Here is an 18,816-nt window from a genome sequence, read left to right on the forward strand (position 1 = left end):
TTTGAATGTATTTGGCCCCATAATCTCATAGAGAATGACACTATTAGGAGGTGTGGCTTTGTTGGAGTGGGTGTAGCCTTGTCAGAGGAAGTGTATCACTGTGGGGGAGGGCTTTGAGGTTTCCTATGCTCAGGATACCACCCAATGTCTCAGTCGACTTCCCGTTGCCTGCAAGATGGACTCTCAGCTACAACTCTCTCACCACGTCTGCCTGCATACTACCATGCTCCCCATCATGATAATAATGAACTAAACCTCTGAAACTGTAAGCAAGCCCCTAAATTAAATGTTTTCCTTATAAGAGTTGACATGGTCATGGTTTCTCTTCACAGCAATAGAAACCCTGAGACACTTGGCAGAAGAAGAAAGACCAATATCATGCACAAAGGAATCCAACTAAAGACAATGGGCTCCAGACAGTACGGAGTTTGTATCAGTTGGGTAAGACAAGCAGCTGGCAGTTGAAATCTCTAATTATAGTTAGGTCAGTGGGCGGGGCTCTGTTCGGAAACAGTGAGCCCCCCCCCCCCCCCCCCCCCCCCCCCCCCCCCCGCCCATTGTCATTATTCACAATTGAACGCCAAGTCCCTTCCGAAGGGAAGAATACATCTTCACCCCTGCCCACGTTACATTCATAGCCACAAACACCAGTTTTAAAGTTTGACATAATTAACTAACATGTCATAAAATTACATTTTCTCCCATCTAAATCCAGAAATAATTATTTTCAGGGTAGGGGTGCCCTAAAGTTTTTGTCAAAAAAAAAAACCCAGCTAACTATTAAAGCAAAATTCTCGTCGTCCAATTGCCACTGATGTACTTGGTTGGTGCACGATTCCATGAGAAAGCTGATGAAAGTCAGCATAAAACACCTAGAGGAACCGAGCCTCTGAAAACTCTTGAGACGCCAGTCAATTCAGGCGGAGACCTGGAGCTTTGGCGCCCTCTAGGAGTCCCGCTTGGAACAAGCGTTCGTTTCTCAAACTGCAAGGGCTCCTTCTTTGTGAAGAGAGCCACTCTAAAGACTTTTTTTCCACGCCATTCCTTCTAGGAGTCCCCTGCCTCCTAGCGTGATGATAAAGCCGGGTAAAAGTGCTACACTGACCACAGACCAGACTGGTTCGGTGTGTTACATTGTACCTAACAGAGGGGAAGCCTGCCACATCTAGAATCATTTTTGATACTGAACCTTGTTCTAATTTTGGAGTCAAGGTCTCTGTGGTTATTTAAAGAACAAGTGTAACACTGGGTTTTTTTTTTCTTTCAATTTCCCAATGAAATCAGAAGCCCTATTCTTGGGCGCTGATACACGGGAGAAAAGGAGGGACAATCAGGGCAGTTTTTGGTAGATGATGATAAGTCTAGCTGCAACCTGAGCACTATGAGGAAGAAATGTGTGACAATTGGGGTGCTGGGCCTTGGCTGGCTACTACAGAGCTCAGGCCTTCACGTTTCTGATCTTCGATTTTTTTCTTTAATAATGCCTAGCATTATCATTTAATAATAAAGAAGAATTAAATTTAAAATAAATCATTTTAACTAAAATTAAAGCAAATATAAATAGATGGAAAGTGAGCCACAGATTCAGGCAGACATCAAGACACATGGTGGATGAATCAGTTTCACCAAAAACTGCATGGTGGATAACGGAGGGATATGTAGGGAAGGCGTCTTGGTTTGCTTTCTACATAAAATTGCATAGGTCCCCCCCCCCCCCAAAAAAAAAAACCAACCTCTCCAGTCCCTACTGTAAACACTCATTTCAAGGGCATCCAGGGAAATTTTCTTCCAATTGCTCCCACAAGTTCCTGCCGCTCATCCGCAAGCGATTAAAAAAGAAAAGGGGAGAGAAAAAATAATAAGGCCGAAAAGTTTGTCAGTTCAATTCTGGACCACTAGCGTCCTCTGTTGGTCGCCTACGGAAAGCGCGTGTAAACTTTCAAGAGACCTAGACAAGAGAAAGTTGGATGGCTGAGAGAGCCAACTCAAGAGCTCTATTGCGTCAGGATTTCAACTCTTCGCGGTGTTCAGGATGCGCGGATTCGGCTGCACTGGAGCGTATCGCAGAGAATTTAGCACAGGGATGCAGCGATGACTTTAAAAATGGTTGTGAAAATTAAACGTCTTAGGGACTCTTTGGCTATTAATCATGTTTCAATGGCACCCGCTTCAGTGTCTCCGTAGTTACTTCATCGCAGATGTATCTATCTGCTTAACTAAAAAGAAACTCCAAGTAAGAACTTGTGAAACTTAACATCTTTAAAACCACCTTCCCGTAAGGACGCACTCGCTGCCCATTCGGCTAATTGGGGAAGTGCGGCGAAGTAAGAGATTTGAGTCACAGCCGCTTTGAAAAGCAAATCTTTAGAACCCACGACCGTCACGTTCGATTGTTCATTGCGAGACTCTGGAGGCTCAAGTGGCCAACGGTGCAGATTTAAATATGATCCGAGCGTTCTCGCTGGAAAATGCAACATGCTCTACAAGAGGCTTTCAATTACAGAAACTTTGCAAAGTACTCAGGAGTTGAATGGGCCCACGCCAGCTTCTCAAACATAAATCAGCTCAGGAGGGCACCTAAACCCGGCATCCAGGGGGGAGGGGCTGCAGCGTCCGGGGCGCCAAGTTGGCTGAGAGTCATTTCATTGGGGGGAATCAAGAGGCCCTGAAGTGACTAGGGCTCAAGGGGCAGCAAGGTGGCCGGGAGTGCCCACGGTTCCCGGGGACGAAGGGGTGGCTCGAGTACAGGGCGCACACGGAGCAGGTGCCCAGTGAAGACGCGCGCAGCGCGCCCCCGTCCTTCGTCCCGCTTCCCGGGGAGGCGCGGGCCCCGGAGCCGAGCCTGCGCCAGCCCACCCCACCCCCACCCGCGCCGTTCCGGGGCGTGTCCTTCCACACCCCGGCTTCTATATATCTGCCTGCTCTCCCAGGCTGCCCAGATGCAAGCTAGCGCGGCTGCTAGACGCTGAAGACCTGCTTGCTGCTCGCTTCCCTACATCCCGCAGCCTCGTCCCGCGTGCTCCACTCCGCTCCCCTCCGCCGATCCGCAGGCCCTCCGCCCGTCGGGCGCCATGCATCCCGCGCGCCCCGCGCTCTGGGCCGCTGCGCTCACCGCACTCACTTTGCTCCGCGGGCCGCCGGTGGCGCGGGCCGGCGCGGGCGCGGTGGGCGCGGGCCCCGTGGTGCGCTGCGAACCGTGCGACGCGCGTGCGCTGGCTCAGTGCGCGCCTCCGCCCACCGCGCCCGCGTGCACGGAGCTGGTGCGAGAACCCGGCTGCGGCTGCTGCTTGACTTGCGCGCTGCGCGAAGGGGACGCTTGCGGCGTCTACACCGAGCGCTGCGGCACTGGCCTCCGCTGCCAGCCGCGGCCCGCGGAGCAGTACCCGCTGAAGGCGCTGCTCAACGGCCGCGGGTTCTGCGCCAACGCCAGCGCCGCCGGCAGCCTGAGCGCCTACCTGCCCTCCCAACCCGCTCCAGGTAAGCTGCTCGCGCCACTTGCGCCGAGCGCGCTCCCTGGGACCCGGCGTGGGTGGCGAGGAGCCTGTGTCCTCAGAGGCTTGGCGTGGCTCGTCCAGGTGTTAGTGGCTAGACGGGCCCAGGGAGGCGAAGGGGACCCCGCAGCCATCTATCCACTTGCTTGGTTCTCAAAGTGCAGCTTTCTTGTAAGCTGCAACACGCTTTCCGTGAAAATAGGTAATTTCCACGCAGAACGAGTAGACTGCCGGTGGACGGATCCCGGTCATTGGAGAGTCATGCTGAGCGTGGATGCCTGGGTTTGGGCTGTGTAGCCCAGTTGTGGACCTAGGTTTCCATTCTCCACAATTGGAAAGGCGCGTGTCTGTCCCAGGGAAGCTTGAGCATGGGATTCCGGGATCGGATCAGGACCAGGAAGGTTTGCTGGCAGGCACCTGTCTTGAAAAATGCTAACATTTGCACAGGCTGATTGGCAAAGTAGTATTGTGTCCCCGTGTATCCAAAAACTAACGAGATGGAATTAGAGTACTGATGTCTTTGAGGTTGTGTAACACAAAGTTCAAAAAGTAAGAACCGGGAGCTACAATTGGGTTTGAGCCCCGTTTGCCCCTGTAGTCACCATCTCACGCCCTGTGGCGCCTGGGGGCTGGGGATCATGGCCCGGGTGCAGGCAGTGCAGATGCAGGCGGTTTCCCTGCTGAAGCAGACTAGAAATGCTACGCAGGAATGCTCCTCCTTCCTAATCCTATGCAAAAGGAGTGGGGTGCAGCGGAAACAGCCCCTAGGAGGAAAATCGCAAACCCTTGGCAGTTACCCATCCTGGGGCTGATGCTATCAAGCAGGGGGCCATTCTAAGGGCATCGCATTGCATTGTTCCCTTAGGAAGGAAAAAAAAAAAAGGAAAAGATTTAAATGGATTTGACAGCTGTTGCTCGAAATGTCCAGCATTCCTAGTCAGTCTCCTGCTTAGTTATGGGTGTCAAGTTCTTGCCCTGCACAGATGAAGGCTAGAATTCTCCAGTTCCCCACATCAGGCAGGCCGAAGGTGCAGAGCAAGACCCTGGGACCAGGGTGCGCTGGGCCGGATGGTCCTTTATGATTTCTGTGGCTGCAGCGCTACACTCCTGGGTACAGGCAGGTCCAGGTTTAGACCATCTCTGAGAAGCACTGGATTCCTGGCAAAGCAAGATTCCCGTTGTTTCGCTGACTCAGTCAAAAGCAAAATTAGGCTGTTTGCCTTGTGTGTCTTTGACTTATAGTGCATTCTGTGATATCCAAAAGCGATCCTAAGAAATACCAGCATGCCATTTTGAGTTAGGCTTTAATGGCCATTATTAGTTACGACCATTGACGCTCTATAGTATAAACTGATGTGAGCTTTAGTTATAACAGAGCTCAGTGGCTTCTACTATTCATTGGGTGGAGGGAGGGGGGAAATGATACCTTGATGACACAATTCACAATTACATTTTTAATTGAGCCATATTCTCCCCTAATAAGTAGTGTAAGGATAACAAACAAGCAAAGGAAGTTTAAGAAATTACTTCAGCTTCTCGAAAGACAAATGCAAATATTTTTATTTACGTATTAGCATTCCCTCTATCCCTGTACTTCCAAAAGACAAAAGCACTAAGATTAAAGCAGATTGAAACCAAGTCCATCAATTTAATTATGGACCTCCTTTGCCAGGTGCTAGTCTAGACCCTGGGAATTTGTGCTTAAGAAGGCACAGGAATCATTGAGGGGTTTGCAGCTGGACTGTTCAGTAGGTGAGGAGTTGGGGCTCCTGGGCAAGAGGGCGGCGTCCCTGGAGGTCAATTGCTCTCAAAGACGTCAGATTCTGCAGCCCTCTGGTAGTTCCCAGAGAGTGAAGCATTTGCTTCTCTTGGCCTGGAACCAGAGACCCATGTCGTCCCCATGGGCCGGATGCCCCAGCCTGGCATTTCCTGAGAGACCAAAAAAAAAAAAAAAAAAAAAAAAAAAAGCCAACTGGAGGCCTGCACCTTGCATGCAGACAGAATAAATTCAGAACCAGATGCATAGCCAACTGGACCTTCCTGCTAGGGAGGCTATTAATGTCCCTTTCATGGGAGCAAAGCAATTCTGTGGCCATGACCTGAACATTGAACTTGAAACTTTGGAGTTCAGAGCTGGGCACTGGGGGCTGATCATCTGGCATTGGTTTCCCAGAAAGCCACAAATCTAGTCACATACATAAGATCTCAATTAATCTATTAACCTTCCAGCATCTCCTCAGTTGGGGCCCTCACTTTTGCGCCTTGGATTGTGAAAGAGGCCCCTGCCAAAGGGAGCTTTCTTTTCCCTTCCCCTCCCCATCTCCAAGTTAAAATGAATGCATCTTGGCACCTAGCGTCTAAGCTATGGGAAGTATGTTGGTGCTATTCTGTGTGCTCACTGCGTAGGGGGATGGGAGAGATTCCCCCAAGAAGGTGCCCCTCCCACCCAATACACAGAGTCTCTATGGACCCTGAAATGGAAAGATGTACAGGCACCTCGTAACTAGAACTAGGTGTCTCTGACACGCCCACATAGTTCTGTGGGTTCCTGCAGTGAACTACTTCACAGGAGACCCGAGTGAATGTCAGAATCCCCAGGCCAGTGTGATGCTGCCACTGGGTGGGGATTTTTTTTTTCACTCTATCCCACCCCCTACAGCTGTGCCCAGGACTAAGAGATTTGAAATCTCTTGTGAGTTTTCTGGTCCACTCCACAATAGCATTCCATAGTGCACAACTGCCCCCTGCCGGTGGAAGGGGAAACTGGCTACATTCTCAGCTGTTGAGGGCTTGATAAAGCATCCACAGCCTTCACTTGTAACCATATACCAAAAACACTTGACAGAGTAACTTTGAAACAGATGGTTTCCTGAAGTAGAGCAGCCAGGGTCCAGCAGGTAGTATTCTAGAAAGCTTTATCCGGTTACCTTTTTCTTAACTTCTTAATTATTGAGTGGTGTTGAGGTGTGACCTAAATAATCTGCAAAGATTATTATTCCGATATCAATAATGACCATTTCCTTATCCCCATGTCCTTTTCTAGGAAATGCCAGCGAATCTGAGGAGGACCACGGTGCTGGGAGTGTGGAAAGCCAGGCTGTCCCCAGCACACACCGAGCGACCGATTCCAAGTTCCATCCCCTCCATGCAAAGATAGATGTCATCAAAAAAGGCCATGCCAGGGACAGCCAACGCTACAAAGTTGACTATGAGTCACAGAGCACAGACACCCAGAACTTCTCCTCTGAGTCTAAGCGGGAGACAGAATACGTGAGAACTTTTTCTCTTTTTGTGTGTGTGTGTGGTGGGGGGCATCCCAAAACAGTCTTCATGCAGCAAGTCCCAGGGGTCCTAGCTGATAAGTGGGCAGCTTCTCCCTTCCTATGTGAAGCCCCACCTCCTATGTCAGAGACTCTTGGGAAATTCAAGCTGAACTAAGTGTGTGGTGTATTTTATTCGGTGGACTTTCTGAAGTCTACTGGCCTATCCTTAGATCACATTCCAGAGTCTATGTCTTCCTCTTGAGAAGGCAGAAGAGACAATGAGTGATGGCTAGCATCCTCCTGAGAACTTCTCGCTGACCCAAGCAGAATGTCCTGGAGAGGCATGTCACAGGTTCCTCCTGGGATGGTCCTGTGGCCTTTGGGAGATTGTCAGAACAATAACTGTGTCCTCAGGGTCCCTGCCGCAGAGAAATGGAAGACACACTGAATCACCTGAAGTTCCTCAATGTGTTGAGTCCCAGAGGTGTCCACATCCCAAACTGTGACAAGAAGGGGTTCTATAAGAAGAAGCAGGTGAGTGGGGTCCCCAGAATGGTTTTTGCCCTCCTTTCTCTAGGGGCTCAGTGGGGAATTGGCCTCACCGTTGATCTCCAGGAAGCTCAACTGGCATGGCGCTCTGCCAACTTTTTGTCCCCTCTTCTGATACATGTATACATCACCTAGTGACGATATTTTAGGTGGCTTTCTAATTGGGTAGTTCACAACATGAGTCTGGGAAACCGAAGTAAACAATGATCCCCACAGCATGTCCACATTCCAAATGTTTATACTGTAGTCTTCCTCGGGGAGCCTGAGCCTCTGCACCAGCCACTGACTAGCTCAGCACACTTCTACTAAGGAGAGAGAAGAGACAAGGCTGGACCCGAAGTCTGAGATCCAGCCTGACGTCCACAAGGCAAAGAAAGCTCAGCATTCCGTCCATACGAGTGTGCGTGGGTGTACACTACCACCCTCACATAGGTGACCCCTTAGGAGTCAGGACCGTCATAATTTTACCTCAGCCCGGTTGAACAGCATGGGGTAACCACTTGAGACCCTGGTTACCAGCTTACACCCAGTGTCTGGGTTAGGCTTTCTGTATCAAATCATGGTTCATCCCTGAGGAAAGTCGTTGCAGGAGGAGTGCTGCTTGCTGGCTTGCTCCCCGTGGGCTTCTCAGCCTGCCCTTTTTTAGCACCCAGGACTACCTGCCAAGGGGGCCCTGTCCACAGAGCTAGGCCCTCCCACATAGACCATCAATCAAGAATTCACACCGTAGGCTCATCCATTTGTCAGTCTGGTGGGGACGTTTTCTCAGCTTAGGTTTCCTCTTCCCGAATGACTTTAGCTTGCATCAAGTTGATGTAAAACTAGCCGGTACAGGCGATATTCACGCCCTGGTCTTGTCTCTTCCTCCCTCAGTGCCGCCCATCCAAAGGCAGAAAGCGGGGCTTCTGCTGGTGTGTGGACAAGTATGGACAGCCCTTGCCTGGCTACGACACCAAGGGGAAAGATGACGTGCACTGCCTCAGTGTGCAAAGCCAGTAGATGCCGCTGAGCCACGTAAGCCGAGGGGCTGGGCCTCCTGAAAGAGGGAGAGGGTCAGGGGGTGTATCGGGGCGACTGTGACCACTAGGAGTACTGCTAGGGGCAGCTGTGACTACCAGGGGAATTGCTAGGGGCAGCTGTGACCACCAGGAGTATTGCCAGGGGCAGCTGTGACCACCAGGAGTATTGCTGGGGGCAGCTGTGGCCACCAGGAGAATTGCTAGGGGCAGCTGTGGCCACCAGGAGTATTGCTAGGAGCAGCTGTGACCACCAGGAGTATTGCTAGGGGCAGCTATGACCTCCAGGCGTCCACCCCTCATCCTCAGCTCATTGACCTAGGAGCTGCAGCGTGGCCCAAAGAGAGGAGGACAAAGGGAGAAGGAGGTCCCCTGCCCAACCACAGACTCAAAGCCAGCGTCAGTGTGACTTCAAAGATACTCTGTTGTAAATGACTTTGCAAAGATGCTCTATTCTAAATGATTTTGTTTGTTTTTCGAGACAGTATCTCTCTGTGTAGCTCTTGTGTAGCTCTGGCTGTCATGGAACTCAGTCTGTAGCCCAGGCTGGCCTCAATCTCACGGAGATCCGCCTGCCTCTGCCTTCCCAGTGCTAGGATTAAAGGCATGCATCACCGGCAGGCCCATACTCTTTCACGTGCAAACGCTGTGAAGATTTTTTTAACTAATAGGCAGAAAAAAATTTCATTTGTAGTTAAATTTTTTTCTTATACTTTGGAAAAAATAGTTCTAATTTAGGGTAACACTTTTTAACAGTGATACAATTAAAGTATCTTAGGGCATTCTTGGACTTGTTGAGGAAGGGTAGACTGAGGTCCCTCCGCCTTCTTGCAGTGCCACACTGGCTGCTTGGGGGCTCAGTGAAAGGCTGAGCCCTTTGTATTTTAGGGGTGGTTATTTTAACATAAGTCTTACTCTTCTTTTCTCCCCTCTTAGTTGACGTGGAGAACAAATACGCCTTATTTTGCACAAAAGACTGCCAACAACATGATCAGCAGCTGGCTACAGCCTTGATTTCTATTTCTTTTTTTTTTTTTTTTTTGTGGTGAACTGATTTAAAAAAAAAAAAAAAAACCAAAGTTTAGACAGATTTTTTGAAATGCCTCTGGTTGTTTAAATTGTAAACTTGATCGTCTTTCTACTCTCCGGTAGTCAACAAACAGCAGTTTGAATTTTTCCTGTTGCTTCCTATGAAAACACTCGTGCTCCAGGCCACAGATGCCCTCTTTCCCCAACCCACCCAGTACGGGCTGCAGTGCTGCTGGCCCTCAGCCCGCCTGACGTCAGAGGTTCTGTTGCCGATAGAGAAAAACCCTCTTTCCATTCCCTGTAATGAATGCAGGCAGTGTGGAGAGTGGGGGAAGCCCTAACCAAGACACCAGGACATCTGGATGCACACACCCGAGGCTTGTGGCCCTCTTGGTATCATCTGAACCACTGCAGGTGACCTGATCTTCCCAGGAACTGTGAGAGAGAATAGGTGGAGTCTCTCTTATTAAGAATGGCCAAGAATGTTCTAAGGCCCTCTGGGAGCCCATAGAAACAAGGACGAGGACCTTCCTTTGTCAGGCAGCTTCCTGATGACTTGGCCCCAGGTGGAAGGAGCAGTGAGTGTCAGCCTCCAAGTTCAGAGATGTCACAAATAATGGTACAGTTAATTCTTCAGACGATTTTGAAAAAAACCAACAACAGTGTTTTCTTGTCCAACTTCTCAAAATAAAGTTTATTGTGGGGCGGGGGGAAGCTTTTTTTAAAGAAAGAAAAGGGGGTTTGAAGGGTTGTTTTCATCTTCCCCTCCTTCCTATCTGAACAGGAAAGAGGAATGGCTTGTTGGAGAGCCTGGCAAGACCAAGAGAATCACCCGTTTGTTGATCTTGGGGTCCTTCTCAGACTTTCTTTATAATTCACACATATACGCAGACAAAATACCTTCGTAATTATTAACAGTGTATACGGCATAGCCCGAATATAATAGAATCTGTACTAGATAATACTAGGTAAAATGTTAGTGACGCTAGGTGATGTAACCACAGGCACGCCCAGGGAAAGGAGCCCATGTCTGAGGCTGGGCTGCTCTCCTCAAGGCCAAGGAGGTCTGGCAACAGAGGGTGCGAGGAGACTGCACTGTATCCCACGGGGTGAACATGTGCTGTACAGAGCTTGTCTTGAGAGTACAAGGGAATCTCAAGATGTTCTGCCTGCCTATCAGCTTTTCTTTATTTTTTTAATTGTTTTTTTTTGGGGGGGGGAAATGTATTTTTGAAAAGTTTGTCTTGCAATGTATTTATAAATAGTAAATAAAGTTTTTATCATTTAAAAAACTCCCTACTTTTGTTTGCTTCTGAGTCTTGAGTTGCGAACGAGATCACTCTGAGAGGGTAGAACCCTCTAGACATAGCAGAAGATGTCATGAACATGGCTAGACATCAGAGCTGCGTCCATCTCTCACTAAAGAATCTCAGCGGCACAGTCGCTGCGGCCTTTAGCATCCATGCAGCACCGGGCCATATGTAGAGAAATATCTAGGCCCAGTAGGTTGGGTTGATGGCTGTTATGATCTAGACAGGGAAAGTAGATGGTCTCCATCAGAGTCTGGTCCGTGCTTCCCCAGTCTAAGAGATGATGTACATAAGATGGGCACATCCTTTAAGTTACTAATCTTTCTTCTACTGGGTGCGTGGAGAAGGGAAGTGAATTGAATCCAGAAGAGGAGGACAACCCCAAAGGATGCTGGGAGGGCTTCTGGTACCTCAGTCCCTCTCTATGGCTTTGGCACAACTATCTCCCATGCCAAAATAATTTCAGGTACATCCTCGGACCATGATATCAAACCGCATACAGTACTTGCCTGTTTTAGAGTCTTGTTTAAAGTCACCCAACAGACAGCCAGAGTGATTGCAGAATCGCAGCGTTGGACAACAGACGGCAAATTGATTCCATGGGTATTCGGAGATCTGGGGGTGTACAGTAGGACCACAGGGTGGGAACCAAGGTCAGAGGGCAGCACCCTTGGAGTGCTGTACTGGCACCAATGAAGAAAGCACATGGAACTCACTGGGGATAGCGAGACAGCATACACGGGCCACCAAGTGCCCTGAAGCCAGATCCAGGGTGCATCCAGGACAGAAACTTGGGAGGCCTTTTGGTGCCACTGCCAAGGCATGGGTCACAGGGCAATGCTTCTTCATAAACCCAATGGACTAACCTCTCTGAAGCTACCAATTCACACACCTTTCCTTGACCTCACCCCTTCACCTCTGGCCTTTGCCCTACATGTCTGCCATGGTCAGTTCCTCATATCCTCTCGGCCAGGCCACTATGCGTATGAAGTTAGCATCATCTCAGGGATGGCTGTGAGTGCCTCCAGGCGAGTTGCACAGACTGACTCCCCAACACCTCCACCCCTACCCCCCCACTAGCTGTGCATTCTGGTCAGAGTCTGAATAAAACAACATGGCGGGGAGGGGAGTCAAGCCATTCTTCCTATCTGGGACATTTTCTCTTCTCTAGCCCTTGAAGTGGAAATTACATCATCAAGTCCCCTGAGTTCAGGTCTTTAGCCTCAGGCTGGTCACACTGCCAGCTTCCCTGTGGTAGATGTGGGGATTTCCCAGCCTCCCTGGCACATGGACCAATTCTTCACCACAAATCTCCTTTGAAAGGTAGGTGAGTGGATAGATGACAGGTGGAATGATTGACAGGTGGAATTCCAAGTCAGACAAACAGATCATTGAAGAGCAAGTGTGCTCTAGGTACTAGAGAGAGAGATGGTTGATGAGAGATAAATCGGTAGAGCTAAGGAGATGGCTTGGTGACAGGACACTTGCCTTGCAAGTATGAGGCCCTGAATTCATTTACCATATGAGAGAGAGAAAAATGGCAGGTAGTTAAATACCAATTGAAGATAGGTCATAGACAGAGGTGTGTAACCTACTGGCTCCGGCTCTGTGCAACTAATAATAATACCCTTGAGCGAGTCCTCTTTAAATGTTCTCCCACGCCCTTCAGGGACTCATGCCGGCCTGCTGTGCCTCCTGCTCTCTGTTCGCCTGCCTCCTTCTCCTAGCCTGCCAGCTAGAAGCTCCTCCAGCTCTCTGCCTTCTCCTTGGCTATCCTCCACTCTCTGTCGGGTTAGCCAACACCAATTCTAAGGGTTACCATGCCCAGCAACCTTACACACACAGGGAAATGGGAGATGCCTGGTTCCCTGTAGTAGAGGTGGTGGAAAGGTCTCAGCTTCCCTTTCGGACATCAAGCAGACAGGGCCGGAGGCTTCAGCCCAGGGGAATAACCTGGGATAAGCTATGGAAAGATGGGGAGGGGAGCGAGAGGCCAGTAACAGTCAGCATGGGGAGCAAGGCAGGACAAGACCCCTGGGTCAGTTTCAAGAACCAGGCAATGGAGGGAGTAGAGAAGAGAGCAGGGAAAGCCTAACCTGGGCTACCCTGTCTCAAAAAGCACAGGAAGCCAGTGACTGCTTCTCTGTATCTGTATGTAGTTCAGTTGAGGAAACCCAGGTCTATCAATATGTTGAAGAGTGTTAAGGAGGGGTGAGGCTCTGGGGAGAAAGAGAGATGGGCTGCTGTAGGAATTCCTGCAGCCAGGAGCCTTTAAGCTACTCGCCCACTTGGGCGGAGCCTCTCATACTATTTATGTGCTTCCTGCCGGCTGCAGGTTTCTGTTGCTGTTCCCCATTCCAGCAGAGGATTGTGACTTGTGAGTCTACCCCTAACTAAATAACCTTCTGTTATTCTCAATTCTGAGCTAGTGTGGGATTTCTTTTAAGCGTCTTTCTGCAATGGGCTGAGGGGAGGGGATCTCTAGTGCGGCCCAGAGACCTGCTGCTGCTTGGAAAAGGGGCCACAAGATCACAGCACACTATCACACTGTCTGTCCCCAAAGCATAGACTCAGAGGCAGGTGGGGGCGAAAGATAAAGAGATCACAGGAACAAAGATGATGCTGAGACACCACAAGGACAACAGTATTTCCAGGCAGAGTATTTATTTCAGATGTGCAGTTTAAAATGCGCCCAGCACAGGTCTCCACACTTAGCTTTGACTACATGGTCAACATCTCAACTTGCCCCGACAAACGGGCCTCAGACCCAGATCCGTGGCTGCAGAGAGCACATCGCTGGCTGACTCCCCTCCTTGAGACCACTGGAGAAGTTGCTACCTCAGACTGACTTGTGCATGTTCTAGGCAGTAGCGCGCTGCCCTTTCAAAACAGAAGAATGGACTGTGGAAGAGCTGAGACGCAGTATTTACATATATGGTGATGAGAAGTGCTTCATGGTATATAAATTAATATAGCACAAGTAACTGTGTAGAAAAACATAAAGTTACAGTGAATAAATATGAACCAACTTTATATATCAAGCAGTATGTGGAGTATAAAAAGTAGTTCCTGGTTATATACATATACACATATATAAAATGGTGTGCTCCGGACTATAAATATACTATATACTTAAATATCTTGTGTGAGAGAGCGTGTGTGGAAGTCTTCAGTTATGTACATTGAAATACTGGTGGCAGTTGGGGTCCCCTCTGATCTCCAGAGACCCAGGGATCTTCTTCCCACTCCACGGATAGACACACCAGCAGAGACCCGCTTCTCCATCCAGTGATGTCTCACACTGTAAAGACAGGACCAAGGTCAAGAGCAGCAGGCGGTGGGGGCTCTGGGCACCCCGTCCCTGAGTGAGGCAGTAGGGGCTCTGGCCACCCTGTCCCTGAGTGAAGTTGAGCGCTGCACAGCTACCTACTAGCTAAGACTCAGCAATGTCAGTGCCCATCCGGTTGCCATGACAAAATGGAGACACTGTGCGGCACATGTGATAATGATCTCACACATTTGTTCAATGGTGCAATGTTTTGACAATTATCTCTTCATGGCCCTGCTGACAAAGGCGTCCAGCAATGGGTCTCATTGATTAACCACCTCTATCACTCAGCTGGGACTAGATATCAGGTTTTCTCAATGAAATCACAGAACTTGCACTTCTCTGAGTCCTAAAGGCTCCTCAAAATTAAGCCTTGGCTTGTTGGATCTCATTTATTACTGGGCATAGCACACAGCCTACTGTACTTTACTATAGAGTTTGTTTTAATTTGTGGGAAGAGAGAAAGTGGGATTTCTGTGTTTCTTCTAGTTGCAAGTGTTGATCTGAGTGACGGTGCACCTCCCTACCGACTTCACGCTGTTGATCTGAATAAAGGCAGTCCTCCCTACTGGCTGAAGTGCTCCTCGCCCATCACACCAATGCTTAGTCCTCTCTACTGGCTGAAGTGCCCCTCGCCCATCACACTGATGCTTAGTCCTCCCTACTGGCTGAAGTGCTCCTCGCCCATCACACTACCTCTATCTAAGGTCTAGCTTCTCCCAACCGCACAGTGATGGGCCTCACGTAAGAAAGTCACCCACATTGTGTATTTTGAGGCTCTAACGGGGATGTGGAAGAACAGAGCTAGCATGTGTGACCACACAGTAGCTAAGCCATCTACCTGTTTGCTGTGATAAAATCCATTCTTGTTGCAGTTTGGCAGATAAAATTTGTAGATTTCATCTCCTGCTTTCTGTTGAGCTGCAGCCAATCTCTCCAGCACTTTATAGAGCTCTCGTTGGCAGGGCTCCTAAAAGAATAATTTTATATTAGCATGAATACAAGAAAAGAGATTTGTCATTTGAGACAATGACGGAGACAGAGCAGGAAGCGCTATGGTATTCTAGGGCCGTGCATGAAACATATGCCATCCCCAGGCCTTGTTTCCCACTGTGAACGGGACAGGTTGGTCTCAGGCTTGAGCTGTCTGGATAAAAATGGGAACACCAGCCACATCCTCACTGGGTGGTATTTTCTAAAGACCTGCTTAGTGACATCCTGGCAAACCTGGCCAATGGTATCAAATGCTTCCCGACCCCTGCCATCTGCTGAGTAATTTGGGCACCTGGACTCTGGCAGGAAAGACAGTGGGCTCAATCTCTGTCTATGGAATTTAGCATCAGAAAAACGTAGATTTTTGAAGAACTGTCCTTGTGATTGACATGTGCCATTGTCACTATGGAGCAAGGTACTCATCTGGATGGCTTAAAAATCAGAATGAGATTTCTTACACTTATCATAATTTCCAGATAAAATTCTAAAGTGTCGCTAAAAAATGGTCATTCTCTTACTTCCCTGAGTGCACTTTTTTAAGGCCTCTGTAGTAATTTAATCTCTAACTTCAGTTCTCTGTCGCCCCCAAGTGGTCACATTAAAACCAGCCATTAAACTAGAGAAGTTCTTGCTGGATTGAGAATTGGAGAGGGAGGAAGAGAGCTGGCTGGTGGGGACAATTGCTGAATGTACTTCGTGACAAAAAAAAAAAAAAACCTAGACTAAAAATGACTGATTTTATGCTCTGTGTATTTTGTCATATTTTTAAGGAGCAAAAATACAGCAGGGACGGGGCAGCTGTGGCCCCTGTGCTCAGCTTCAGCATGCTCAATGACTTTTAGACATTGTCTAGACTAACACCTTCACTTAGAGATAAACTCGAGGGTCCATGTACAGGGTCTCACCTTCCATTTCTTGAGGTCGGCACTCGGTCGGGCCCGTATGCTGTTGTAGGTACTGATGGCATTCCACAGGATGGGCCGGTCCTCACTGGAGGGGGCCATCAAGTGGAAGCTTTCCAACAGCTGCTCCTCAGTCATCTCTGGGCTCTCGGGAACCTCATCCTCAGGAGCCACAGCAGTCTTTGCTTCTGAAAAGCAAGCACCACAGACCCGTGAGCCCCTGGAAGCCTTGTTCCTGTGCCCGGTCACTTCTTCTCCTTAGAACCAATCTAGAATGGCCTGGAGAATTCGGATTTTTCACCAGAGGTGTTTGGGAATGATTATGACCAGACAGCAATACTAATTCTTTTCTGAGAAAATAGTATATGTCAGGGTGAGGCAGGGGAGCCCCATGGCAGAGGGAGCCTCATGCACAATTGGGTGGGGGAAGGGCAAGATTTATAACCCTGAAGAAGCCAAGGACTGGGGTCAATGCCTGAGTCCGTAAGTGATGAGACTGGGCCCCTTGGCTCTCCGCACCGATCCACAAGAGTCTACTAAGACCCCAGGAACAGGTGTAGTTCAGGGAGAAGCAAGGTCTAGAATGTAGCCTTCTTTACCCAAACCACCACCCTCCGCTCTCCTGGGGACCTTGCTTTCCCACACACCCTCACCTCTATGCACCCCCTCACAGAAGACAGCATTAGATACTTTGCAGAGAGAGGCCATAAAGGCTCAAGGGGAGGAACAATGAAGGAGCCCGGCCCCACGCAGGGGAAGTCCATTTTAGAGGACCATTGGGATCACTCTAATTTCAATTACTCCAAAGGGTCACATGCTTGCAGTACAGCTTCCCATCAGAATATGGAAGCATGAGGCCCCTCCACACCCACACAGGATGTGCAAGCAGCCCAGATGGGGAGATAGGGGCTGGAGCAGAGGAAGAGGCATTTCCCAAGCTTCCTACTACAAACAAACCAGTGCTTAAATTCAGGAAAGCGCCTGATTGTCAGACTCCTAGCAGGCAACATACACATCAAACGCTGTTTGTCTATAGCAATGAATGGAAGTGAAGGTTTGGGCCCAAATTTTCACATTATGTTCTGTAAACATCTGGGAAGCACATACTGTGTGGCAGGATATATGCCACAAAGAGCATTGCAAACCCCCTGGGGGCAGCGGGAGGGCTCCCATCCTAAACCTTCCTGGATCTTCCAGTCACTGGAACTGCCAAGGGCAGGACCCACTGGAGGAGGCGTTAGGTGCTTGCACCAGCACCCCACCCACCTGGCAGCTCCATCGCTCCTCCACCCCAGAGTGCGACCAAGTACTACTAGTAGTCTGTGAATGTTCTTCCCAGCTAAGCACACCGCGCTTGGACCACCCTTTCTTCGGATATCCCCACCCCCAAGACCAAGCAAGGATGAACCTCAGTGGGTGATCTGTTTGCCCATCACAGCTGAACGCTTTTCGCGGGCCTGGAGTGTCTTTGTCCCACCTAGCATAGGCTCCGGATAGGCCTCTGCTGGCCTAGGCAGTATGTGTGTCCCAGCCAAGAGATCTAAAGGCAGAATGGGCTGTAGTACCTTCGTCTTTGCGCTCAGTGCTGGACAAGGTTCTTGTAGCGGGTACAGCGGGCTCTGGTACACAGGCTCCCTGGCCGCGGGTGAGGGCATGCAGGGGACGAGGCTCCCCTGGCAGCGCACGGCAGCTGAGTCCCTGGGCACAGCGTGCAGTGGCCACGCCGCAAGCGGCGCCCAGTGGCAAGGCACATGTCGGGCAGCAGCCACAGCCTGCAGGCCTGGAAATCTCAGGACACGAAGCGGGCACAGGTGGACAGAGGCCCAGCTTCTCTGCAGTGCAGGGCACACAACGCCACGGCTGGGGGGCTCCGGTGGTCACGCCAACCTGGAAGGCTAGAAGGATCAGGAACCGCCAAGAAGCAACAGCTAGGAACTCAGGCATCGCAGCCCAGTGCAGCAGGCAGTGGATGAGAGCCTCTAGGTAGACAGCAGTGGCGCTGGTGCTCACAACTCTCTGGGTAAGTAGTAACAGCCGGTGGTCACAGCTCTCCTAGCGGATGGCCGGCCGTGTGCGGTGTTCAGTGCTCGCTGAGTGTGTGGTGGCGGGCAGTGGACGATGCTGGCTGGTTGTACCCAGAGCCTTATGAAGGGCTGGCTCGAAGGCACGGGTTAATGATTATCAGGGCAGCGTGCTAGGATCCCAGTGTTCAAAATATGTTTGTTTAGCTGTGAGCTCTGCGCAAACTGTGGGTGGAAGGGGGGCAAAGGGATCAGGTTTCTTACTATGTTTGTCCTATCGTGATGACCTAGGACAGGAGCTAAAGTCCAATTCTGACAGCAAACTTGTTGTCGGGTGGGGGAGGACACTTGTTTTTGCTCAAGGGGCATCAAAGACCTAGTCGACAGGCTCTTCAAGGGGACCCAATGAAAGCCTAGGAGACTGAGGAACGATGGGTTAGGCCAAGAAGGCTTCAGGCCTCAAAGGGAGGGACAGAAGTGGAGTTCTTTGTGACAAAGCCCACAGTTGTTTCTCCCGCCTCCCAGGGAAGCCCCTAGCCAGCAAGGAAAGAAATCCATAGTTCACCTCAGAACACTATCATGGCTGCAATTCCAAAAGTACAACAGTCCTCCAAAGAGGAAAAAGGCCCAGGGCCTTAGCAACCTGTTCTGTGTGGTTGTGGAGTCAGACCCACGCTATCTCTAACAGTCTGACATGCTAGCCTGGATGAGATGCTTGTCAGTGATCAACTACGGCAGCTTTCTCTTCGCCATGTTTCATCTTTTTAAATTACAAGGGAAATTCAGAAAGCTTTAAGGACAATTGGAAATGGGACACACCCCAGAAGCTTCACCAAACCTTCCAGAGTAAACTGACCAGCACCCTCATTGCCCCTAAGTATCTTCTGTGTCCCCCCAGGTCTAGACTTAACCTC

At 49.9% G+C, this 18,816-nt stretch overlaps 2 protein-coding genes across 2 annotated transcripts; one reads left to right on the top strand and one right to left on the bottom strand.

The window, feature by feature from the left end:
• Positions 1-2,943: 2,943 nt before the first annotated feature.
• Positions 2,944-10,642, top strand: Igfbp3 (insulin like growth factor binding protein 3). Its single transcript, XM_041670007.1, has 5 exons — positions 2,944-3,477; positions 6,535-6,761; positions 7,169-7,288; positions 8,177-8,317; positions 9,256-10,642. Exons 1-4 carry the CDS (start codon positions 3,072-3,074, stop codon positions 8,300-8,302), a joined length of 879 nt encoding a protein of 292 aa, XP_041525941.1. The 5' UTR covers positions 2,944-3,071; the 3' UTR covers positions 8,303-8,317; positions 9,256-10,642.
• Positions 10,643-13,305: 2,663 nt separating this feature from the next.
• On the bottom strand, positions 13,306-17,979 carry Igfbp1 (insulin like growth factor binding protein 1). Its single transcript, XM_041668883.1, has 4 exons — positions 17,447-17,979; positions 15,885-16,069; positions 14,828-14,956; positions 13,306-13,959 (listed from the first exon to the last, which is right to left on the bottom strand). Exons 1-4 carry the CDS (start codon positions 17,823-17,825, stop codon positions 13,828-13,830), a joined length of 825 nt encoding a protein of 274 aa, XP_041524817.1. The 5' UTR covers positions 17,826-17,979; the 3' UTR covers positions 13,306-13,827.
• Positions 17,980-18,816: the final 837 nt, after the last annotated feature.

Source organism: Microtus oregoni, unplaced genomic scaffold (assembly GCF_018167655.1).
Source record: "Microtus oregoni isolate MIOR12 unplaced genomic scaffold, Mior012 000019F_ref0000042, whole genome shotgun sequence".
Lineage (NCBI taxonomy): Eukaryota > Metazoa > Chordata > Mammalia > Rodentia > Cricetidae > Microtus > Microtus oregoni.